Source organism: Stigmatopora argus, chromosome 22 (genome assembly GCF_051989625.1).
Source record: "Stigmatopora argus isolate UIUO_Sarg chromosome 22, RoL_Sarg_1.0, whole genome shotgun sequence".
NCBI classification, from domain to species: Eukaryota; Metazoa; Chordata; class Actinopteri; order Syngnathiformes; family Syngnathidae; genus Stigmatopora; species Stigmatopora argus.
In genome coordinates this window covers 10,184,806-10,209,758 of record NC_135408.1, presented here as the reverse complement: position 1 = coordinate 10,209,758, position 24,953 = coordinate 10,184,806, and the positions used below count along the sequence as shown (strand labels likewise).

Here is a 24,953-nt window from a genome sequence, read left to right as displayed (position 1 = left end):
TTGGACTTGTCGCCGGTGCACGTGGCAAAAGAAGAGACAAAATCACAGGAAGGACTTTGCGCCACTTATGTGTTGGGAACAAATAGGCATCAAAGGGGAGGATGTTTAAAATTGGACGCTGACTAGAAGACAATAGTGGCCTGCCCGCCGGCTCATTTCATCCACGACAACGATCATCTTTCAGCGCGGCCGACGTCGAACGCTGGGCTTCCAATGTTGATGAGTGGGAGCGAGCAGCGAGTCAACAAACGTTCAACCGCTTACAAAATGCTTAAAAACACGTAATGTAACTAATTTGAGTCATTTACAAAATCACCACATTTTGCTTCACAAATGCTACACTATTAGCATTTCCTAAATTCAAGTATGGCCTCCATGAGCAAAAATTTCATATATCAATTTTTTTTATATACCAATAATGACAAATTAAAAAAAATGATGTTTATTTTTTAGATTTGGGCTGAATTTATATATATATATATATATATATATATATATATATATATATATATATATATATATATATATATATATATATATATATATATATATATATATATATATATATATATAAATAAAGACTATTTATGTTTATTTTTGAGATTTGGGCTGAAATGGAGGCCATACTTGAATTTAGGAAATGCTAATAGTGTAGCATTTGTGAAGCAAATGTGAGGTGTTTTTTTAAATGACTCAAATTAGTTACATTACGTGTTTTTAAGCATTTTGTTATATATATATATATATATATATATATATATATATATATATATATATATATATATATATACATACACATATACATACATATATACATATATATATATATATATATACACACATACATATATATATATATTCCTATGAAGAAATAAAATGACAGATTCATCAAAAAGTTCATTCATTCATTTTCTGAACCGCTTTGTCCTCACTAGGGTCGTGGGGGGTGCTGGAGCCTATCCCAGACAACTACAGGTACCAGGCAGGGGGCAACCAGCCAATCACAGGGCACAATGAGACAAAGAAACTATCACTACTACTTAGGTGTAATTTAGAGTGTCCAAACACCCTATCATGCATGGTTTTGGAATGTTGGAGGAAATCAGAGTACCCGGAGAACACCCACGCAATACTTTCTTGAGACTTGAAGCTAAAATATATGCAAACGGAGGTTAGGAAAGTTTGCAAAGACGCTCAACGACGACAAGCGCAATGCGTGACGGCGTGACGTATCGCGGCGCAATGATATGATTCAGCACACGCCGCCCGCTATCACTGTACTCTTTGTTTGCACTGTACTAAATAAAGGCGACGGTGTCATAGCCAGAGAGATTGCCACAGTCCGCACAAAGACAACTTGTTCTTTTTGTTTCTTTAGTTCTCTCGGAATAAAGAAACAGCTCGCTCCCAAGGAGACGCCTCCCTTTTTTTGTCATCAATTATGTATTTGTGAACTTTCGGGACGCTTTGTTTCGCTTGTTTGTTTGTTTTTTGTGTAGAAATGCACACCTTCAGATTAAGAGGTTTGGCACTCGGCAAATATTGCAAAAGGTCACCGGCGTGTAGCAATTCGCTTGCATGCTTCCCGGTTGACGAAAGGTCGACCAAAAGTGAGCGTACCAAAAAAAAAAAAAAAGCGTCCTTGAACCCTCGATCTCAGAACTGCGAGGCGGACGTACAAACCACTTGTCCAATGTGTCACCGCTAGTTTAAAAAAAAAAAAAATAGATTTTCTTTTGCCCAAAATGAACCCTTCCACCAATTAGCATAGCCCTAGGAAAAGTGTCCTTGAACCCTCGATCTCACAAGTGCGAGGCGGACGTACAAACCACTTGTCCAATGTGTCACCGCTAGTTAAAAACGAAATGAAATTAGATTTTCTTTTGGCCAAAATTAACCCTACCACCAATTAGCATAGCCCTAGCATTCGTTCATTCGCTGCCAACCCTCCCAATTCAAATGGTTTGGACATCATTGCTATTTAATGAGTTAAACCCACTATTGTACACTTCAACTTTGCCGGAGCAGAATGACAGGAAAGCATCAAATGCCGCCAGAATGCTAGGCCACATGAATGGATATTAAAAATATAATTTCTAGGTGCCCACGCGCTCTTATTATATGATCTTTGACCTTTTTGAGCGCACACCTGCTGGCGAGCCAGCGCGAATCTCATTCCAATTCCCTTAAGGGCGACCATAAAAGGAAATGAGACGACGACGTGATGGTTCGCACGTGGAAGGAGCGCGCAAATCATTGTCGTGAAATGGAAGTTTACCACATCCGAGTCAAATATTACAAAAATATTATTGGCCAGCTCCAAATAATGCCTCATTCAAGCCTGGTTTCCCCAAATAAACATGGCCCCGTCTTTCCAGTTGGAGACAAAATCTCATCCCATTGTGGCGAATAAATGAGGGCAGGATGTGTGAATAATAAATATTAATAATCTATGCGGCCCATGTTTTGGAAGCGGCTCATCTGGCGGGGGAAGAAAAACCCAAACATGCTTCCAAAAATGCACGTTGGGCCGTGGGAAGGACAATATGGGGCAAAAAAAAAGAAAATTCGTACAATACGGCTGGATATTTATTGACATCCGCGAGGAAAGTACATCCAATTTCCTCGAGGTGATAGCGTTTGCCCAAAAAAACCTGGCGAACTTTCTAATTCGAAGGCAACAATTCTATCGAAGGAAATCAGATCTTATCGCTGATTGGTATAAATTCGACGGAGGAATTTCTGCACTGCGAAAAAGACGCTCAAATGTCGGCTTTAGCTTCATTCAGCGCTTTTGCCTCGCCGGGGGACTTCTCCCCCCTCCTTTGCTTACTTGGGATGAATTTGTGCTGATTTTTGGAAATACGAAAAAAGGCATCTTGCTTGTTCAGGACTGCGAAAGTGGGAAATAATTGGGTTCGCCCGACCTCGGATACCCCAAAATCACCTGGGGTGTTAAAGTCATTGTAGTTGTGGATTTTTATCAGAAGGCCCACAAAAAAGAAATATGGAAGTCATTTGGCTGCCATTGACAGCACCAGACGTCCAATTCATTTTCAAGATCAACGTCCAATGTACTTATAGCTAACGGCCCCCCACCCCAAACCCAACCCCCCAACCGAGTGATTCAGCCAGCAAGATGCGTCTCGCACAACAACTTTTGTCAGCGTCAAAACAGCTGCCTGAAATCAGACCCCCCAAAAAGACACTGATGCATTTGGATGTCTGCAGCAAAGACCCCCAAAAAGTACAGCTATCATATTTAATGGCAAAAAATATGATATTTTGCGTTTGTTGCACGAGCAGATATTTGCGTTCAAGAGGTAGATTTGATTTTTCCCTCGTTTTTTCCCCCTTTTTTGCCATTGGCGGGGGGAAACGCCCAATCCATTTTGAATGGGAGGGGTATAAGCGGCAGCAAATTATTTATTAGGAGTGCTCGGGGTTAATGTTGCTAATATTTTCTTTATATTGAAATGTGTGAATGGGATACGTCAATTAATGCCGGGAGACACTGATGAAAGATATCTGGTCATTTCACTCCCCTGCAGCTAAATAGATGTTAGAACTTGTTTGCTTCAGCACCCCCCCCCCCCCCCCCCTTCCAGGAAAATGACAGTGGTGGGACATGGGGGGGGGGTCTGATGTCACTTGTGCCCTTTTGTACTAGCGTTGCACTTTGACTGGAGGCAAAACAAAAAGCTACGCCAAGCATTTTCCTTCCTCCGTCCGAGTGATCCATTATGCGAAGCCGTATTATGTTGGGATTATATAAGATGAAATAAATGGCGATGTAAACACGCGAGAGGGGTGACGAGGTGGCGCAATTTACCATCCGTTTTGATAGAAAGTGAATAATACGACAGAGAAAGTATAGATTGTAATATCTGGCCGCTTTTCAGAATATGACCAATTTAACATGGTACGACCCTTTCATTTCGGATTGTCTTGCTGTTTATTCGCAATGACAAATTGGCTGTCACTGATGGCCGTTTTTGACTGGGCGGGGGCCGACGAATATTCGAGTTTGTGGGAGAATGTCACTTCCTGTTTTTGCTATCGAAGTGTCTTTTTCTCATGGTTACCCCAACCGACCTATTTTCCACGTTACGCTTTATCCACGGTGTTTCAATGGCTTGCAAAATACGCCGATTTGGTATAAACACCCTGAATTTGGCCGCCGGTCGAGGTCTACTCAGGTCAACGACGTTGACCCACATCCGCTGGGGTCCCGTGTGGACACACCTCAGCACCTCACACGCAGAGGATACGGCACTTTCTACGCCGTTCCATTGTTGATCGTTGCCATGAAGCCATTTTGCCATTTTAATGAGGTCAAAGGCACATTATTCCTTAACGACTGACGTCAAAAAGTATGGCACGAGATGACTTGTCAAGATGTCTGTATGCTCATGAATAGTGATCCAATCTCACATGTAGCATGGCCATCAGTTCCTCCAACGGGGAGCTGCTTTTTATATTGTTCTTGGGAACACCGCAGGGATTTCCTCGCTCATTTCTCGTGCCAGCGACTCCTTGGCCGGAGCCGCTTGATGAGCGTTTGGATCTTATCGCTCGGGGCGGCGCTGCCAACGCGAGCGGGACACCGCGAGGGTCGTCGAACGCCGCCGGGCTCGGTCTCGGAGACGACCTGACCGGGCCCGACCTTTCGCCCGCGGGGGGCGGCTCGTCGTGACGCGACGCGGGTTTGTTCCCATTGTCCCAGAGTGGACACACCGTCTCTGCCTCTTCCTTTTAGCTCACTGCGGGCAGGTGGTGCCATACGAGCGCCGCGCTTTTCCTGTGTCGTCAGACGGGCCAGCGTCCGATTTACGATATTTAATTGTGGAAGAATCGCTGGTGAGATGAGTCACCCCGTCCACTTCTGGGAAAGAGCGTAGCCCGCTTTCACATCGCGCCGAGATTAAATAAACGGGCCGCAAACTCGCCCAAATCCAACAAATCGGTTTCATATTTAGGGAAGTCATTTGGCCGTCCCAAAAAATAGATTGGACGTCGAGCGGCCAATATTAATTCGTTAATGCGCAGGGACGCCCGGTCCAAATAGATTGGACGTCGTCTTCATATTTATGGAAGTCATTTGGACGTCTAGTGGCCAAGATTAATTTGTTCACGCCCAGGGACGCCCGGTCAAAATAGATTGGACGGCTAGCATTGGCAAGTGAATGCAATTTCATTGGCTGCCGCTTCAAATGGATGTTTTGTCTACTAGCAGTGCACCGATTGGTGGAAGGATGCATCTCGGCCAGAGGAAGAACTAATTTGATCTTTCATTTCATGGGCTGACATTGAGACCATTGGACGCTCAATCGACTTGAAGTGGAAGGGTTGGCGGCGAATGAAGACATTTTCATGGCCTGCCAGGCTGCCACCCTCCCGCTTCAAATGGATGGGATGTCCACTAGAGATAAACTCATTTTTGGGAAGCTGCATCATAAAAGACAATACGCACCTCTTCGATCTGCCGAGCTATGGCAAGGCGCTACAGGACCATAACAGCCAAGACGAACAGACTCCGTCGCCATACTCAATTCCAGTTCTGCACCTAAGAGGACAGAAAAAATAAGGATCAATGCAATTTTGCTCGGCAACTGTTTTTTTTTTTTTTTTTTTTTAAATTGTTCACATTGTTCTATTCCCGCAAATGAACACACAGGCTTGTGACGCCTATTTTGACTCAATGAATCCATGAAATTTGGACCCCTGCGCCTTTTCCCGGCAAATGGGTGCGCGTCCAGACGAGCACTTTGTATTTTTGGTGGCGACGGACAGACTTTCTCCCCCAATGTCGCCCATGAGTCAAGCACCTGAAAAGCAGGAAAAGGAAGTGACCTATCGCTAGTCACCCTTTATCAGAATTCCTACTCCTACTTGTCTTGAGACTATGAATAGGTAGGATGAGACACGGGAGGGGAAATATGGCAGAGTGGATCACATTGTTATTATTAATTTTTTTTTCTATAGTTGGATTGAAGTCATTTAGGGGAATGTGGCAAGAGATGGGAGAGCGGGGAAAGTGGGAAGCTTTATTTTGTCAGCTGAGGACTCGCGCCAGGAGAGCGGACCTCCTAGCGGTGAAAAATCAAGCCATGGGAACAGCCTGTATTCGCAATCCTTCACACTGGGACAGGTTTGAACTTAAAAAGGGCAGAAATGTGTTTTTATGGAGCTGCTTCTAAGGCAATGACTGTCATTTTCGTCATCTTTACGCCATATTATTAATTTGCAATACTACTGTGCAGAGGCAGTCCGGGTTAATTTGGCCCTATTCCAATAATTTGGTGCCAATGATGAGTTCTCAAGCAGAAATTCACGCTTAAATCACTTCGCGCGGGGTGGGAAGGGGGTTTTGATGTTAATGTGCATGCTCAGAATCAAAATGAATGGAAGCAATACTGTTGTCAGAAAACTCAAGTTTTCACAATCAGTACTCAGAAAAATACTTCATAATATTTTTCATTAAGTTTATTTTCATTCACTTTTTCAGTGCCTTTTCACAGCAACATTTTTTTTAACCTGGATATGCTCCAAAATTAACAGGGAGTGATCATTGAAGAAAAAATAGGCCTAAACATTCAAAACAATTAACCGAAAGTGATCCAAAATGGACATGACGTGACCCCAGAAAGTACTGAAAGTCACCCAAAAATCATCCTTTTCCATTCAGCCCTCCCAGTCAAACTGTATTGGACGTCTACGGCCATCAACAGCAGCCAATGACGGATTTCGGTTTAGTTTTATGTTCTTCTAATAAAGAGCTCTTGGATTTGAATCAACCTGGCCTTCCTGTGTTGACTTTCCTGCGCGCTTGCCTTGTTGTTTTTTTTCTTCCTGGTACTTGGGCTTCCTTCCACATTCCACTCCTGTGCCTGTTAACTTAATTGAAGACCTGAAATTGTGTGCGAGGGATTGTGTGGCTGTGCGGATGACCTGGATTTGACGGTCAATGGGTGTTGTCAGACATTTTTTCCCCAACTTAATATTCTGGTAGCCCGTTTGCGCATTGGCTACCGTTGACGACAATTGACCATCATCAATTGTGTGTGTTGACTGACTGCGATGGACGCCCAACAGAGATGTGGCTAATTTTATTTGTTTATTTTTTATCATAATTATTCACTTCACCCCTCAATCAATTATCAACTTTTTGGCATCAAAGACACTAAAATATTCACAGCAATATTTACATGCTAACTGTTTTTGTGTTTTGACTGCATGAGTTAAAATGACATTACAGTGAGGAGTTACACACCAGCCAAAGAAATTAATATTCATTTTTTGGACCACATATCCTCATGATGGTGGCAGGGGAGCCTATGTTAGCTAACAGGCGGGGGATACCCTGAATCTGTGATTAAAATTAAAACAATCTAATACTAAGTCAATGTAAAAGTAGCAATTGAACAGAATTGTGGTGATTAAGAGACTATATTGGATAGTTTAAAAAACGGAGTGAAGGCCAGAATGAAACAAGCTTTTTTTTACACAATAAGACGTCCAAACAAGATTCTTCAGCTGCACTGTCCTTGGTTTTGAAGCCATATCTAGCACCCCCTCTTTTTCAGTCAATTTGTAACCTTTACCGCAAGGCCGCAAGATTTACACTTGCCCCTTTTTTTCCTTCTTCTTCTTCACCAAGTGAATCATCGCTGCGGCACCTCCCGAAAACGAGCGCGCCGGTGCCCGCCTCGGCTCATTAAACAGGAAGCTCTTCCCGACATAACGGAGCAAGCCCTCCCGCCCGACGACACGCAAACAAACGAGAGCGTTCCAAGCCGGCCGGCGGTCCAACCCTAAGCGCTCCTCGCCGTATTTAAGCAACATGCATTAATGATGACGACCTTTGGACACAATTTGAACGGGCAAACGTGCAGCCGGCTCTTTTTTGTCTCGCCTCGGGGGCCCTAGGCTTCTTCGCCGCCATGTGAGGGGTATATTTAGACCAGCCTCGCGTGGGAGGGCCACGCTTACTTTCAGCACCGAAAAAAATACGTATAACGAGCGAGCTTGCAGACGCGAGAGCGAGACGGCGTAGGAGCTACGAGGGAAGTACACCTCGGATGCTCCACGCGGAGGAAACCCCAGCGAGTACACGCGCGGGGTGCCGCAGTGATGCATTATTCACCTCGCTAAAGCTCAGACCATCTCTTTCAACCTTTTTCTTTAGTTTTACGGCAGGCGGGTAGCAGAAATACTTTCGTCCTGTCCTTCTGCGGTCAATTTAAAGCGGTTGAAGGTATGCAAAAGCACATTCAATTAATATTTGTTCTTCCTCTGGCCGAGACGTGCCATCTCGGCTTGGAGTTTATCGCTTGTTAATCCTTTTGGAGTGTTAGTGAGGGCATTGGCGGAATGTTTATTTAAAATATCGATTTTGTTCTTCCTCTGGCCAACATGCACCCTCCCACCAATTGCTTTATCACTAGTAGACGTCCAATGAGAGGAATGGTAGAGTCCAAATAATAAACGTATTTAAGGGTTGCAAACGTGCGGCTTAACATACCTGACTGAATTCCTAGTATTCCTACTATAGCCAATCGCTGGGATTGTAATTACTCAATTGCTTTTCAATCAAGTGGTAAAGAAGGGAATGATTGACTTGGGGTCTCTTAAAGGGCAAGCAGTGTTATTTCTACAGTGTCCATAACAGAACATTGGGGGTCACCACCTGCTTGCTGTACAATTGTAGATCCTGTTTGTAGACCATCATCATCATCATCACTACTTTTGTCAATGTTCTTCCTGGCATAATGTGCAACATATGTACTGTATGTAAAACAGAACCTTCTGTTTCTAACCTTGCTGGTGTTAAGTGTAACAAAAAAAAATAGTGTCGTCCAATAAATTGGTCGTCTCGCACTATCAATGGCAGCCAGTGAGCTACAACAATAAATGTGTTCTTCCTCTGGCCAGGCCGCACCTTCCCTACAATGAGTTTATCGCTATTTTTACGTGCAATCCCTCAGCCAAGGGAAACCCTGGCATTCTCCAGCTTATCAGCATGCATTAATTTGTTCGCACGGATTGATTCTCCACCGCCCACGTCTGATAAATTATTCAAATGCGGCGTTTCCACATGAGAACAGCGAGGCGTGTCTGAGCGCCAGCCCACTACTCTCTTACACGATGGCACCGTGAGAAGAAATGGTTAGCGAATCCCCCCCCCCGCCTCCGGGATGAAAAAAACCTGTTTTGACGTCCTGGCCGAAATGGCCGTTATCTTCAACGCGAGCACATCTCGTGCAGTTTCTGTTTTCATCGCCAGATATTTAACACTTGATACGTTCTGTACTTCCCAAATGACATTCTACATTGTATTTACTGTTCAAAAAATAACCTGTTACCTTTGGGGAAATTTGTTGCTAACAAAATGTGATCACTGTCAAGTGCAGGTAAAAAGTTACAGGGCTTTTTAAAGTAGGTTTTTGTTTTATACTAGAATCAGATGAGAACTTTTTGTAGTTTTTACTGCGGTTTAGCTTTAGATTATATTGCGTTTTTTGTAGGATTATCAAGGTTGGCAAATTGAAAGCTAGTTAATTCACAAATTAAGTTATTTTTAACGACAAACTATTGGGCCACATTAACGTCAAGGCCATTTCATGTGGGCCGGACCATTTTAGATCAAATATCTAGATTTATTTTTAATTTTCTAAATTTGATTAAAGGAACTGGATCAAAAGGCCTAAATAGTCCGTTTTTTATAGATCTAAAACAATGTTTATTTGAGCTTTTTTTCTTAGTAATGGAAAATGTATTTTAATCATGTTTTTTTTATTTCTAATGGAAACAAAATGTTTTTTTAAACTGGAAAACGGAAAATATTTGTATATATTTATTTTTAGATTTTGCAAAATGCCTTTTGAACTAAAAACACACAAAAATTGGATTAAAAAACTGCAATGATTGATTTTTAAAAGGGGAAAATCGGGAAATGTAATGTACATCTATAATCATTTGAATTTGATCCTAAAACAGAAAGTCGGCACTCATGATTTACTTTTTCGGGCCGAACAAAATGAGACGGCGGGCCAGATTTGGCCCCCGGGCCGGCACTTTGACACCCGTGGGTTAGTGTGAGGTTAATTCTGAAATATGACAGCAGATTTAAAAAAATACTACTTTCAAATTCATAATTGGATTGTGAGTATGACAAATTATGTACAGCAGTTTATAGCTATGAGTAATCATGATTAAAATGTGTTATCATTGACCAGCCCTACTCAAATAGCTCATATATTTTTGAATTTTTCATTTACTAAATTGTACATATGACAATGCAATTTGTGGCCGTCATTAGCAACGATTCAAATGTGTCCTAAATATAAATATATTGAAAATATTACGTTTTCGGTACAAGCCTAATCAAAAATTCACTCTCAAAACAAGCGTTGCTAAGAAGAAAGCGGGTTGAAAAAAAAATGGAGATGAAGGCTTTTGATCAGTTTGTATCTTGGCAGAAAGAGGCTGGCACACACGAGCGCAGCAGGCCTTCAAAAAAAAATGTATTTGACGGCGCCACCATGCATGCGTTGGTGCGTGCGTGTGTGCGTGCGCCCACGCCATCAATCTGTCACAATATTGCTGCTAGCAAGCACATTGGAACACGACTAATACCTCAAGAGGGAAACAATCGTCCGGGCAGGAAAGGACACAATGAGTGTCAAGAAATGTTCTCATTTCATGTCACAATGCATGAACCCAAAAAAAAAGTCTGCTAAAATGACAAGCCGCTTCCCGAATTCCTCATTCGCTGACACATTTACGTCTCCTTTTAATGTTGGACTCGCCGCCTAATCTAGGAGATAAAATTAGACTGCCAAATATATTAGAGCGCCGCTAATATAGGGCCTTTATTTCCCCGAAGAATAGCTGGTTAATGAGGATTTTATTACTCAAGAAAGTAGAATAAGAGATCCTGTTTTGGGGGCATTGATAGTCCTTTTGACTGACAGCTGATGATTTGGGATGCGGAAATGAGGCTTTATTTTTTGCACGTGTTTTAGTGGCCTTATTTTTGTCATTGTACAATTTAGGGTTGACTAGTGTCTTACTCTAATTCTCCAATTCGCAGAGCCCATTATCAAGTTGTCACAGCCAGACAGCCAATGAATTCTTGCGTCTCCCAAAGCTGTCTCTTGTTTTGTCGCGAAGCGAGTGTGAGGTACTTGACAGGTTTTCTTCACTCGTTATTCCCTCGTGTCTTGTTAGTTGCCATGTTGCCAACTTGAGTGACTTGTGTGTAAACATGAGGGAGTCGGAGTGCTATGTACGTATACAGTAATCCCTCGAATATCGCGGTTAATATGCTCCAGACATAGACGGAAAATCGCGAAGTAGGGTCACCCCTTTTATAACTTTTTTATTTCTTCAGTGCTGAGTCCTAGCTTTCGCTTATAAGTTTCGGCATGGATTTTCACATTTTTATGAACTTTAAAAAAAAAATCATAATTAATTGCGGAAAAAAATTGTGAAGTAGTGAACTCGCAATAAGTGAGGACGCAATAATCAAGGGATTACTGCAGATTTTTTTAATTTATTTTCTTCCCTATGCCTCCGACAATACTTCACACAGAAATAAGATGTAATATGCAACATAGTTTGAACAAGCAAGATAGTTCTGTTTTTTTTATAAATGTATGGCCCACTTTGACAGATTCAGAATTTATTTTATATTTGATATTTGGTATTAGTACTACAATCAAGTTATTGAGCATGTTATGATTTTGGGAAATAATTTCTCCATTAAATGGGCAAGAAATGTTCCTTCTCATTCCTTCATTCCTGCAGAAAAACAAATCTTGCCTAGAATGATGCGCTGAGCAATGTGTGTAAACATGAGGGAGTCTAATTAAAAGTACTAAAAATAGCCGATTTATTTTGGTGTATTTTGAATTATTTGGTGGGAAACTGACATGGCAGTGTTTTAACGCAGGAAATGAAAAGAGAAGTGACCATTAACCTTAAATTAATGTCGGCGAGATGTCAGTAGTACGAGTTGTTTAGATGAGAAAATCTCTGTGTGAAATACAAAGTTGGTTTAGTGGTGATTTAGAAGGTCTACAAATTGCATTTTACCATCCCGTGCCAGAAAGTCTCATTGGAACTGACTTTGCAATAAACTACGGATGCTGTGTTTTGATTATCTTTGGGAATGGGATCGTTTTCCAGCTAGTCGTTAAGAAACTCTTTTATGTCACGATCAGTGTTCCCTCTAAGCTGCGCGCGTGCGCAATTGCGCACTACTCTCGTCTTCTCTGCGCAGCAGCAATCATATGGCGCGCAGAAGAAAAAAAAATCCGATTTTTTTTTTTTTTTTTTTTTTTTTTTTTTTTTTTACCCCTTTCCCCATGATGGCGCCGTTTAAGCGGCAGCCAGTGGCAGTAGCTCTGTCCACTTATGTTTTTCGTGTTTTACAGCATGTTTTACATGAAAAATTAGAGGGAACATTGACATGCACCTGCTTGTGGCAGGTGTGATACTGGTGTGCCCATAGCGAGCAATGATGATGTCGTGACCGGATGATTCGCCTAAAGACGTTTCGCCGACGGACGTTTGACAGACGGACAGGTCGCCGAATGGACGTTCCGCCGAACGTTCATTCGGCGACCTGCCCGTCTGTCAAACGTCCGTCGGCGAAACGTCTTTAGGCGAATCATCAGAGTACCGATGATGTCGCTCACACTGGTACTCGGTGCGCTCAGGGAGGTTGACTTTCTGCTCAGACCAACGAAAAATTAGAGGGAACATTGGTCACGATGTTCATTTAGCGTGGCAAATAGACCTTACAAGCAAAGAAAATGTCAGACATTCATCTGCAAGTAACGTAAGCAAAATCTAGAGAGCTGCAGCAAATATTGAACTGTTTCAATGCCATTGGTGGTAAATTTATTGTGACTGGGATGGCTGGCAGCGATCATTTACGGGAAGCGAATGAGTTACTGGGACACGCATTTAAATAGTTTTAATTTTGCTTTTTTGGACGCCCGTCGTCGTCAATTGCACTGAAAAAGTAGTTTGACTGGGTCATGGAAGGTCATTTAAATGAGGGTTCTTTATAGCTTTGTATCCAACGCCCTCTGGTGGCCGTTCACCTGATTGCAGTAATTCGTCATGGCGACATACATTGAATAAAAATGTGCATTGTTATGAGCTAATGTGTCGTCATTAGAGATAGAAAATACCTCATTCGTACACAATGACTCGGCACGAAAACGTGAGCAGGCATTTCATCATGATTTTCCTTCTTTTAAGTATTTTGAATGCGTAATTCGCTACGAAAACGACAATCCAATTCAATTTGCAATTTTAACAAGAACGATTAAAACATGGCCGATTTCACGCAGACGCGAGCAAAGAAAACGGACGTGCATTTTTTTTTGTATCCCCTCCAAACGGCTTACTGGGAGAAGATCGCGGTGAAATGTTGACGTGTTGACCTCACTGGGATTTGAACCAGCACCCTTAATACACAGCGAAAGACGACGACGTCATTGGGTTGTCGGATTGGAACGCGTAAGCCGCAGCTTGCTTTTATACACAGACGCAAGAGTGGATCGTCAAGGGTGAGTTTGATCCCACAACTCGGCAGCGAGCGGTGCTTGCTCAGCGGTACTTGGGTCGGAACCGCCGAACTTTCCCGATCGCTGGCCAATTGGAGTCATCTCGTTTAGCTGCATGGAGAATCAGCCGCAGGACTCCATTCACAATTTTATTCAAAAGAATGTTGTCATGGAGAAACCCAAGAGGTAACTTCACTTGGCTTGAAAACAAAAAAAAAAACAAAAAAAACACTATTTTGACTTATTAGTATTTTTTTTGTTTATCTCTCCTCTCCAATTTTTTGTTACTTTCAGTGTACCCCTTAAATGCATTTTTTGGTGTCGGTGAATGTTCGTATTTAAGTTTCACTGCTGGCAAATGATGTCAAATTGATTCCAACTGGAAGCAATTGGCCGTCTATTGCCGTCGATTGGCTGCAAATGAATTGCGTCCAATCCGAAACGCATCATGCAAAGCTAATTCACCCTTGACTGGTCGCCGGATAGACAAAATAAGCATTGTCACATTCACACCATAAGGCGGGGATGTCCAACCTATGGCCCGACACTCAGAATTAACACTAATGGGCAGTGAAACGGTCTCCCCATGATTTACAACCATTGTCGGAGACTAGAATTTCAGTAATGTGTTTGCCATGAATAAATATATCTATTTCTTAAGGTATCCTTTTTACCCAAAGTGATAGTATTTCAAGTTGTCCCTCGCATCCTTTCATTTGTTCTGAAAGCGGCGCTTGGAGAAAAAAAGTTTGGACACCCCTGCCCTAAGGACATTAACTGCCATTGACAAAATGCAAAGTAGTAGTTTGGACGTCTAGCACTGTCATTGGCAACCAAGGAGCCCGGTGGTCCCAAGCTAAGAAAATCATACATTTTTTAAAAACATTCATGATACTTTAAGTTTACACATACACATGTATGCAACTATTATATTACCCCGCTATTTTTTTTTTCTAGGTATGTATCGAGCTCCCGGCAAAATAACATAACGACAACGGTAATTGAGCTCCAGCATCCGGCAAACTACCTGACAAAGCTTGCCATTGAATCCAAATTGCCTGACAGTGAGTCCTGCGACGTGTTAATCCATCATTAGCCGCCTTTTACGTTCACTGTTGAATTTCCCGTCGCTTTGCTTTGCAGTCAAACAGCACGTCAGGAATGTTTTTTGCACGAGCGGTAACAAGAAGCCAATGTTATCGGCGGGGACATTTCTGCTCCCCGCCGGGCTCCCCGCAAAAAGGATGTTCGCCACCATGCCAAAGTTGAGCAAACCCCCCCTTTGTGTCGTTGACAGCAACAAAGGACACAAGGAGTTTCATAACAAATTCTCAGGACTTGTCCCTGTGTATCTCAGGAAAAAGGTCATTTCCCCGGCACGTTTCGACGGACATTTTCCAGCAAGCGGGGAAATTAGCATTTTTCCAAATGCAGATTTTTTTTCCTCCTCCAGGATTACGGAGAAATCCCCACCTATCTGTTGCGACGCAAAGGCAAATACCTCAAATCTTCAGAGACGGATGACATTATTAGTGAAGTGACCAAACCACCTGGGCCCGATGACCTCACAGATGTGGAATTTCGTGAGATTATTGAAGTAATTGATGGCATTTTTTTTCTAATCAACAAAAAAATGACTATTCCTTCACATGACCGTGCATACCTGTCAACCTCTGCCGATAACTGCCCTTATAAATGATTATGATTCCCCTTACAACCCCCCCAAAAAACCTTACAAACACCGTACGAGTCGTACGGTGTTTGTAAGGTTTTTGGGGGGTTTGTAAGGGGAATCATAATCATTTATAAGGGCAGTTATCGGCAGAGGTTGACAGGTATGCATGACCCATTGTTCGTTTTGATATGATACTAAAAACAACTGTTTTCTCCGTGCAATAATACAAATCCTATTAAGACGCTCCAAAAAGGGACTAAGTACAAATTTGCAACGTCTTAATAATCCAAAACATCCTCCACAAATTTGATAATGCGTTTGTTCATTAATTGTGGCTGACCTTGATTACCTGTCATTAACGTCCAATACATTTAGACTGGATTTGGATATCTAGGATTGTAATTAATGCCCTGAAAGTAAACGAATAAGCTTGGATAACATGGGAAAAAAATGGGATACGATCTTAGGCCAGCAGATGTTGATATTTACACACAAGATATGCTGTTGTTTTGATTCTTGAAATAAGTAACTAACTGACCACATTTTTTTTCACCATCCAAGGACCTGAAAAAGAAATTAGCAAAGCTGAATACATCCTACCTCCGCCTCCCATTCGTCATCGACACGCCGGCGTTGAAGATCCGCAAGATGCGACTGGAGGCTGAAATGACACAAGTGGAGAATGACATCAAACTCCTGGAAATGGTTTCCAACAAGTAGCCGATGAGGCCGTCCGTCTTCACGAAAACCGGCCTATCAAAGTCAGCCAGAGGCAGTCGGCGTCTGCGGTGATGGCTTCACGTCTGGGCTCACCTCTGCAAAAAAAATGATGAAACTACATCTCTGGATCGTTATCATTTGGGCTGCACTTGACTTTTTTTTTTAAATCTCAACCTATAAACAGTCCAATGGGGATTATTTACAGATCTGGTCGCTATGGGCCGCGTATGACCAAGTTAAAGACTCGGTTGCAGTCATATAGTTAGAATGAACTCTGTATGACATGACGATATCTATCGCCAAAACCATATAAAACTTTCTATTGAAATTGTACACGCCTGTCTTCATTATTGCGCCAATGCAAATGCACATTTTGGCAAGATGACGGCGTCCAATTACTACATTGTTATTTCAGTAGTACTGCGAATATACCATATAAACGCAAAACATTCACGCAACGACACAATTGTTCATAGATCAATAATATACTATATTATACAGCAGTCTATGCATTCAAAACCCCACAATTTTTAGTTATATATCTTAAATCTTATCAGAAATATGTACTGCATCTGTTTACACTGGATAGGTTAAGATTGCAGAACTATTTATTCCACCTATAAAAAAATGTGCTACATAGTAGCATATCAATAATATGGTAGAAAATGGCCCATATCGTGATATTCTGTCAGAGTAGTACAAAATATATATAATTGTGTAATTTTCCAAAGTTGTAAACGATTCATTTTATTATCCATATGCATTATTGTAAGGTGTCAAAGGGAGTGATTATTTTCACCAAACTTATTCTTCTATGCAAGAAAGAATTTGTCAATAAATAAAAGTTGAAAAGTGTTCTTATTGCCCATCTGTGCACATTTTAACCAAGCTAATTTTGTCAAACAGGCATTTCTCAATTTCACCACAAGAGGGCTCTAAGGGCCCCAAACGCGAAGGCTATGACTTTTGTTAATGACTGTCACTGACAGGCAAATGCACTTTTCGGCTGAGTCGGGCGAGCGCTGGTCACGTGACTTGCCCAAGTGACGTTTTGGCGTACGCAGAGTGAAATGATGATGTCACGTGAGCGAGTGGTGCGTTCACTTGGCGGTGACGTCGACGTGCAGAGTTTAGTCTGCCCTTTATACACAGCCAGCCAAATTCACGTCGTCACCGCTAACTCGCCCATGGGTTTAATACATAGCTTTACATTTGATACTGATTGTTCAAATCATGCATTGTTTAGCCACATATGGATCGGAACCACTCGCCCTCAGCTGACACAGACTGAGACCCAATCGAGGGGCTTGCACCTGAAGCGGACCCGGTCCAAATTCTGCAGAGATGGCTGGAGATTTTTTTCCTCTCGAGTCCATCCATAATTTTATTGAGAAGACTGTTATTATCGAGAAGCCACAAAGGTAATGCTGGGTTTAGTAAGAACAAATAGTTTAGAACTAGAACGCTTCTCTTGGGAGATCAAATGTCTTAGATCAAGTGGTTGACATGTCAAATGCATTTAAATGCAGCATTGTGTCATCGTGTTTGGCTGCCATTGACGGCGCTAGGCGTCCGATTCAATCTAGCGGGGATGGTTGGACATCTAGCATCGTCAATGGCAGCTAATGAGTTCATAAATTGTTCAATGTATGCCTTGAAATACTTGAAAATGATTGTGGCTGTGAATGCTCACCTTTCAGTGCCATTGCTTTCCATTTGGACTGCCAATTTGTTCATTCGCCCCTCCCACTTGGAATGAATTGGACGACTCTCGCCGTCAATGGCAGCCGGTTAGGGGTCCAATAATGCATTTCTTTTCACGTGCTATTTCCAAAGGTATGTGTCAAAGTTCAGGCCAACAGTTGTCGAAGAAACCAAGCCAACAAATTACATGAAAACTATGGGGCCGAGCAAATTGGAGATGCCCATGCCAACCAATTTCCTGAAAAAACACTCCAAAGAACCCAGACTACCTGAGAGTGAGTTTGCATTTCATTTGTCAATTGTACTTTTCCCCCCCCTCGCTTACTGCATCTTCACAATCCATCATCCATCCATCCATCCATCCCAACAAAGAGGGTTTGTTATGTATACAAAGGTGCTGCCATTTTGACAATCCAATCGGATTGGACATCTAGCCCCCTCAGTGGCAGCCAATGAGTTCAATAATAAAGGTTGAACCTCTAAAAAGGTTCAACTAATTTAGCGCTTTCTCTGTCTGTTGCTCTTATTATCTGCAGAACAAAAATCTGATTTTATTTAAAGCCCCGTGCCTTTTTTTCATCTATATGTGCCCTGCGATTGACTGCAGGTCAACCCGTCCAGGGCGTACCCCAAAAGAATAAAGGACGAGCACAATAGAAAATGGATGGATGGATAAAAAGGTGGATAAATGCACTGCATCTAGGCCTCAAAGATTCACAGCCTGTTTTAAGCGACCACTCCAGAGTTATTATTCACCTTAACTTTGTTTTCTAGTCAAACAGGGGAAGAGTCATTACACTTGTCTGATGAAGAAACCATCGGTCCCCGCGGGGCCGTTCCTGCCGCCCGTCGGCACCCCCCCAAAGAGAAAGCCCACCACACCAAAGGGACCCAAACAACTTCCCAGTGTTGTTGACACAAACAAGGGGCACAAGGAGTGCCATACTAAAAACACAGGACTTATCCCTGTATACATAAGGAAAAAGGTATTTTTTCCCAGCTATATGAGAAAAACGTCATTATATAAGGCGAGAACGGTGCCCGGTTTGGATGTGTCGATAGTCATAATTAATCGTGGGAGAGATTCCATAATTCAGCTGAGAAAAAAAACTACTTTTGCTAATGACATTGTCAAGTTAAAATCCAAACTCCTATTGGCTTTTTTAATAAATGTGCTTCATACTTTAGAACCCTTAATTGGATTGTGTAATCAATGCCCAGTCCTGCTTTTTCTACATAAAATGTAATTGATTTTATTGTTTGTTTTTTGTTGCTACAGGATTATGGAGAAGTACCAAACTATTTGCTGCGACGCAAAGCGAAGCATCAAAAGGCTCTTGATGAGTACAATCTTAATGTGAAAAGGCAAGAGCAACATGAAACTATGAAATGCCTTTCTGACAGGGAATGTCAGGACATAATTGAGGTACTTAACAACTTGGTCCAATACTGAGATAAATGGCTTTTGACTACGTCTCCCAACAGTAGTCTTACATTCAAAAACAGCAACAATAGCCTTCAACTGGATTGCTGATATTGTCTGATTAGTACAATGAATTGAAAATGTTCAACTGTCTTTTTCCAGGGCCTGAAGCAAAAATACAACGAGTTAAATTCAGAGTACCTGCGCCTCCCCTTTATGATCGACACGCCATCGATGAAGACAAAAAAAGTGCGTCTGGAGGCAGAAATGAAGCAGCTGGAAGATGACATTAAGCTACTCGATAGGTTTGAGTCCATCTGCCACACCAAATAGCACTGACGCCTGCAAACGGGGTGCCGTGACGACCATGTCTGTCATCGACTGAACTCAACCACTGGACAATAAAACGTGAGGTCATGTGGATGATTTGAATGTTTTGATAAAAAATTGCCGTTTGCTGCCCTCTTACAGATAAAGAGGACCTATTCGGGCAATTCCAGCATTGTTGGTTAGAGGTAAAAACAAAACAAAGAAATGTCTTTACATTTTGCTGAAAGTGGGTTTGCACTTTTGTTCCTCTGTTGGGGATGTTGTAATATTGTTGTCATACAATTGAAAATTACAAATTCAAATGCACACGAGCGAGCGAGGTATCCACTCCGACTTCACAAAGTCTGTCCATGCTCTCTATTGACCTTTTGCAAAAGCTGCGCCCCATTTAGATATGGTTGCTATACCGTCAAGCTTAGTGACTCCAAAGATACAATATTGTTTTTTATTATTATTATTATTTTTGTGATTTGTAAATATTATTCAGTTATTTTTCATTGTACGATTGGTTAATGTTTGTGTTTGGGGTCCATATTTGCAAAAGGTCAATTGGGTATTTTCCAGTTTTGTTTCATGAATGTTGTTTTTTGTTTTGTTTTTTTAAATTTTGAAAGAGGATGTTGCGCCAATGTTATATTTACAGTGTTTATATTGTGGTATTGAATTGCACTATGTTGTTTTGATAGCAAAATAAGCAATAAACAACGTTATTGCTCTTTTTTTCTTCCCAAACAACAGTATCATTCATGAATAACTATAATAGTAACGGTGTAATCAGCAATTTCCTAACTTTCTGGTTCACAACAAATCATATTCACGTGCCTATGATTCAGGCTATTATAGGTACATTTATTTGTATCTGAAATTCATGAAAAAAAGTACGCGCTCCATTGACTAATATATAGCTGTTTATCGGGCACTGACACAAGATGGCCGACAATTGATCATGCCCGCTCCAGTTGATTCGCAGTACGCGTCTACTTCCCAAGCTGGTTTAGCTAAAAGTGGCCTGAAAATCTGACGACTTTGATACATAAAACACACGATGAAAACATAACAGAGAAACAACGTTTTTGACGTAATTCATTTGTAGTTTTGGTTTACTATATCTTGGCGTCAACTACGGAAATTAAAACAGAGCATGTGATATTGACGGTGTACTTACAGTGACAGTGGAACAACGTCATATCCTATCAACGGACCCGTGCAAGTTTGAAGACGTTTCCAATGGGGAGACCCAGCTTGCTATGGTTCCTATGTCTCACTCTTGTGGTACCGATGTCCTTTTGCCTAGCAGGCACAGGGATGCTTTACCCCCGGGAGTCCTCTTCTCGAGAAGTGAAGGACCTGAGCGGACTTTGGAGCTTCCGAGCCGATAAGTCGCCAAATAGGAATCAAGGCTTCGAACAGGCTTGGTACAAAAGTCGCCTGGCTGAGGTGAGCCGCTTTGACGATTTAAAAAAAATGCTACAAATAAACAAATCAAGTTCACATCAACGCACGATCCATTTTACCTTTTCAAGCCCTTGACGTCTATAGACGTCCATTCCATTTAAAGGATTGGACGCGTGAGGTATTGCAAGAAATCTTGAAATAGGTTATGACAGGGCTGCAGTGTGTGCAAGTTTTCCTTCCTTCCACCCATCTGGTATGACGGATACACAATCAGTGGATTGCACTCAGGTGCTTCTTGTTTCAGCAGAAATCTAATTGGTTAAACTGTCTTGTGTTGGATCGGTTGGAACAAAAACCTGGACCCACAGTGGCCCCTGACGAACGGATTGAGAACCTTCAAAATGATGAAATAGCTGCAACTCGGCTGTTGTTATTTCCTCCTTTTCTAACACAAAATGTCCTCCCATTTTGTCTTCCTTTATCCCCTTAGACTGGCCCCGTGATTGACATGCCAGTTCCGGCCAGCTTCAACGACATCACGCAGGATCCGACGTTACGAGATTTCATCGGCTGGGTGTGGTACGACAGAGAGGTGGTGGTCCCGACCCGCTGGGTGACAGATGACGGAACCAGGGTGGTCCTCCGAGTGGGAAGCGCCCACTATTACTCAATAGTGGTAAGCGTCTAAAACACTGCTTATTTGTTTCCAAGAGCTCAACGTGTGTTGACGATCCCCATTTTTCAGTGGGTCAACGGAATCAAAGTGACTGAGCACAACGGCGGCCATCTTCCCTTTGAGGCAGAGATAGGCAGCGTGGTCCGAGGGTCCCCGACCAGCCCCTGCCGGATCACCATCGCCGTCAACAATACTCTGACTCTGGAGACACTCCCCCCTGGAAGCATCCAGTTCTTCGATGACCCTACCAAGTAACACAACTCAAGTCTTTACCTCCATTCAACGCATTGTTTTGACCTTTTTAACGTAACTAGTACTTCATGAATAACAATCAACAGGTTTCTGTTGTGTATTGAGAACGAGTGAAGGAACTCCCTCAAATTTTAATGTTTTTTTACCCCCCATTTTTTGGGGGTTGCTCCACAGGTATCCCAAGGGATTTTTTGTGCAAAACATCAACTTTGATTTCTTCAACTACGCCGGGATTCACCGCCCTGTGTTGCTCTACACGACACCCAAGGCTTACATCGATGATATCACGGTGGTGACGGACTTCTTGGATAGCACAGGTGTGCATTTTTTTTAGTCTTAGGGCAAATATTTACTCATTTTAATCTGGAAAAACTTTGACTGCCATTGACGGCGAATAGACGTCCAATCCAGTTTGACCGGGGGGGACTCCCAATCAAAATGGTTAAAAGTATTAACTCAGAAAATATATTATTGTTATAATTGTGTCATATTTCCAAAATGTTTATGTATGAACTCACAATGAGAATGAATCAATTTCGTCATACGCAGTTTCTGGGTATGATGACAATTAGGCTTTTGTCGAGTCAATGATGATGACAAAGCCTATGTCCGATTATTATTAACAATCCCGGTAGTGAAATCCATTATTATTTTTTACTTTACTTTCCTGCCATTAATTGAGTGGACTTTGGATTTCAGGTCTGGTCCATTACAAGATATCCGTCCAAAATACCTCTGACGTCACCTTTAAGGTGACTTTGATGGACAGAGACAGACACTGCGTGGCTTCCTCCAATGAGCCTTCCGGAGTGCTCAAATTCACCGACGTCAAACTCTGGTGGCCGTACTTGATGCACGAGGATCCGGCGTATCTTTACACTTTGGAGGTGAGGTGGCGCAAAGTCGCTTTCCCGGTGGAGGGAAGAGAAAAATGGTCTTGGTTCTGGGATTTTGCCAAAGGTTCACATGATGGCAGCGGCTCAAAGTCAAGCGGACGTCTACGCGCTGCCGGTCGGCATCCGCACCGTTCGCGTCACCGCCACTCAGTTCCTCATCAACAACAAACCTTTCTACTTCCACGGCGTCAACAAGCACGAAGACTCTGACGTGAGTGGACGTCGGTTCGTCCGCCGCCGCTCCAGATCTGAACGGGCGACGAGTTGAGTGTCTCGTAGATCCGAGGGAAAGGCTTCGACTGGCCGCTGATCGTCAAAGACTTTAATTTGATGAAATGGTTGGGGGCCAATTCCTTCCGGACCAGCCACTACCCCTACGCCGAGGAGATCCTGCAGATGTCCGATCGCCACGGCATTGTGGTCATTGATGAATGCCCAGGGGTGGGCATCAGAGACATGTAGGTAAAAATTCATTGCCAAACGTCGGCAATCGCAAAATATTAGCTGGGATAGGCTCCAGCACCCCCCGCGACTCTTGTGAGGATAAGCGGTTCGGTAAATGAATGAATGACATCCATGGATCTAGTCGAAGTTTCGGCAACGTCTCGCTGACCCACCATCTGGACGTCATGGACGAACTGGTGCGTCGGGACAAGAATCATCCCTCCGTGGTCATGTGGTCCGTCGCCAATGAGCCGGCGTCCGAGATGACTCCTGCTGAGTTTTACTTCAAGTGAGTTGGAGTTTTATTTGTTGCTGTTTTTTGGGAGAGTTTGGCCATTCAACAGTACATCAGTAACCACAACCGGAGCTATATGAAAGCCCCAAATGTGCTTTGTTTCTCCCACAGGACTTTGATCACGCATACTAAAGAACTGGACCCAACTCGGCCTGTGACTTATATCACCAGTAGTAACTACGCCAGAGATCGAGGGGTGAGTTTTCATGCTGAATATGTCCAATTTTTGAGCCACTGTTTTTCAACAGATGGATGAAATGTAAATATTTGACCATTTTTTTTTGTCTGACTTGGTGAATTCTTGATATTCCTTTGCTTTTACTTCCTCCTCTGACTCATCCACTTTCAATTTCCTATTCCAACAAGTCACATGACACTCTTTCAATGGAGTCATCCTTTAAAGGACTTTTTTGGAAACAATTTCAATAGTTATGGATCTGCGCCAGTCTTTTGGAATACTAGTCTGAGACACGGTTGAAATCCCTGGAAGTGACCCGTGTACCCTTTTTTTTTTTGGTCCCGTCTGGGCAAGGCTCCCTACGTGGACGTAATCTGCGTGAACAGTTACTTCTCCTGGTACCACGACCCGGGCCACTTGGAGGTCATCCCCATCCAGCTCAACACGCAGTTCGAGGACTGGTACGGAAAGTACCAGAAGCCCATCATCCAGAGCGAATACGGAGCGGACACGGTGCCGGGCTTTCACAGTGTGAGGAAGCGCGAAGAAGCCATTTTCAAACGCCACGTGCTGGCAAAGCACTCGCTAAATTGAGGCCGTTTGCAGGACCCGCCCGTGATGTTTACCGAGGAGTACCAGAATGCGGTTTTGCAAAGCTACCACAACGTGTTCGACCAGAAGAGGAAGAAGTACGTGATCGGAGAGCTCATCTGGAACTTTGCCGACTTCATGACCGTGCAAGGTACCGGACCGCGATCTGTTTGCGTGGGGGTCCATTTTTTGGCTGGTCCTGATTAAGCAACTGAAGCTGTTTTTTTTTTCCTGTTTGTTTCTTGTGTATGGCAGGGGTCACGCGCGTGTTGGGCAACAAGAAAGGCGTCTTCACCAGGCAAAGACAACCCAAAGCAGCGGCGTTTGTCCTCAAGGAGAGATACTGGAGGATCGCAAATGAAACGGGGAAGATCCCCACTTGGACCAAATATCCATGCGGACTCTGACCTCTACCACAATTTGTCGGTTTTCAAAACGCATTCAATCAAAAGCAACATTGTTACAGTTGGTGCATTATCCGCAGCTGATGAACCTGTCCGTCAGCCATTTAAAAAAAAATTCTAAATAGTAAGACACTAAAGAATGTAAATGCTAACGCTTTACTGTCAATTGGGCGTCTAGTGTCGTCAATGGCAGCCAATGAGTGAAAGAATGCAGACGGTTTTATATGAGACTTATTTTCAGCATTTGCATGATTATTTTTTATAATTATTTTTTTAATGAATAGAATTGAATGCATTAAATTGGGTCCATAGAGTCTTATTCAAATGTGTATTTTCATTTTTTGACCTTACCATTTGCTCTTTCATAAAAAAAAGGAAATTAAATAT

General features: G+C 42.6%; 4 protein-coding genes across 10 annotated transcripts in view; 3 read left to right on the top strand and 1 right to left on the bottom strand.

Annotated features, from left to right (window-relative positions):
• The window catches only part of LOC144068095 (uncharacterized), a 27,148-nt gene extending 6,053 nt beyond the window's left edge, over nucleotides 1-21,095 (bottom strand). For 4 of the 5 annotated variants that reach the window (XR_013298106.1, XR_013298107.1, XR_013298108.1 and 1 more), the window contains exons 1-3: nucleotides 20,601-21,082; nucleotides 15,859-15,919; nucleotides 5,474-5,566 (exon numbers count right to left, since the gene is read on the bottom strand). The gene's annotated coding sequence lies outside the window, so the exon portion shown is untranslated. Of the gene's footprint in view, nucleotides 1-5,473; nucleotides 5,567-15,858; nucleotides 15,920-20,600 lie in introns of all 5 variants that reach the window. The other variant, XM_077592355.1, reaches the window with a different exon arrangement.
• On the top strand, nucleotides 13,140-16,311 carry LOC144068094 (enkurin-like). 3 transcript variants are annotated; one of them, XM_077592353.1, is made up of 6 exons: nucleotides 13,140-13,586; nucleotides 13,695-13,769; nucleotides 14,541-14,647; nucleotides 14,727-14,947; nucleotides 15,037-15,180; nucleotides 15,820-16,311. In XM_077592353.1, the coding sequence occupies exons 2-6, from the start codon at nucleotides 13,699-13,701 to the stop codon at nucleotides 15,976-15,978; spliced, it is 702 nt and encodes a 233-aa protein (XP_077448479.1). In that variant the 5' UTR covers nucleotides 13,140-13,586; nucleotides 13,695-13,698; the 3' UTR covers nucleotides 15,979-16,311. The 3 variants fall into 3 exon arrangements, with proteins under 3 accessions (XP_077448479.1, XP_077448477.1, XP_077448478.1); XM_077592352.1 differs by having other exon boundaries at nucleotides 13,223-13,237; nucleotides 13,565-13,769; XM_077592351.1 differs by having other exon boundaries at nucleotides 13,140-13,769.
• Nucleotides 17,078-20,205, top strand: LOC144068283 (enkurin-like). Its single transcript, XM_077592684.1, has 5 exons — nucleotides 17,078-17,399; nucleotides 17,815-17,957; nucleotides 18,457-18,668; nucleotides 18,962-19,108; nucleotides 19,268-20,205. The coding sequence occupies exons 1-5, from the start codon at nucleotides 17,323-17,325 to the stop codon at nucleotides 19,436-19,438; spliced, it is 750 nt and encodes a 249-aa protein (XP_077448810.1). The 5' UTR covers nucleotides 17,078-17,322; the 3' UTR covers nucleotides 19,439-20,205.
• gusb (glucuronidase, beta) lies at nucleotides 20,547-24,885 on the top strand. Its single transcript, XM_077592349.1, has 12 exons — nucleotides 20,547-20,872; nucleotides 21,321-21,506; nucleotides 21,576-21,757; nucleotides 21,933-22,075; nucleotides 22,458-22,645; nucleotides 22,719-22,865; nucleotides 22,934-23,112; nucleotides 23,241-23,387; nucleotides 23,505-23,589; nucleotides 23,926-24,102; nucleotides 24,178-24,313; nucleotides 24,418-24,885. Exons 1-12 carry the CDS (start codon nucleotides 20,663-20,665, stop codon nucleotides 24,567-24,569), a joined length of 1,932 nt encoding a protein of 643 aa, XP_077448475.1. The 5' UTR covers nucleotides 20,547-20,662; the 3' UTR covers nucleotides 24,570-24,885.
• Nucleotides 24,886-24,953: the final 68 nt, after the last annotated feature.

What these genes read in the sequence shown, in the direction of transcription:
- LOC144068094 (XM_077592353.1), top strand. Translation starts at nt 13,699, where the DNA reads ATGGAGAATCAGCCGCAGGACTCCATTCACAATTTTATTCAAAAGAAT. An exon ending in TGAATCCAAATTGCCTGACA is followed by an intron (nt 14,648 to 14,726) that starts GTGAGTCCTGCG and finishes TTTGCTTTGCAG; the next exon opens with TCAAACAGCACGTCAGGAAT. An exon ending in AATTTCGTGAGATTATTGAA is followed by an intron (nt 15,181 to 15,819) that starts GTAATTGATGGC and finishes TCACCATCCAAG; the next exon opens with GACCTGAAAAAGAAATTAGC.
- gusb (XM_077592349.1), top strand. Translation starts at nt 20,663, where the DNA reads ATGGGGAGACCCAGCTTGCTATGGTTCCTATGTCTCACTCTTGTGGTA. An exon ending in CGTATCTTTACACTTTGGAG is followed by an intron (nt 22,646 to 22,718) that starts GTGAGGTGGCGC and finishes ATTTTGCCAAAG; the next exon opens with GTTCACATGATGGCAGCGGC. An exon ending in CGACTTCATGACCGTGCAAG is followed by an intron (nt 24,314 to 24,417) that starts GTACCGGACCGC and finishes TGTGTATGGCAG; the next exon opens with GGGTCACGCGCGTGTTGGGC.
- LOC144068283 (XM_077592684.1), top strand. Translation starts at nt 17,323, where the DNA reads ATGGCTGGAGATTTTTTTCCTCTCGAGTCCATCCATAATTTTATTGAG. An exon ending in CTGTATACATAAGGAAAAAG is followed by an intron (nt 18,669 to 18,961) that starts GTATTTTTTCCC and finishes TTGTTGCTACAG; the next exon opens with GATTATGGAGAAGTACCAAA. An exon ending in AATGTCAGGACATAATTGAG is followed by an intron (nt 19,109 to 19,267) that starts GTACTTAACAAC and finishes GTCTTTTTCCAG; the next exon opens with GGCCTGAAGCAAAAATACAA.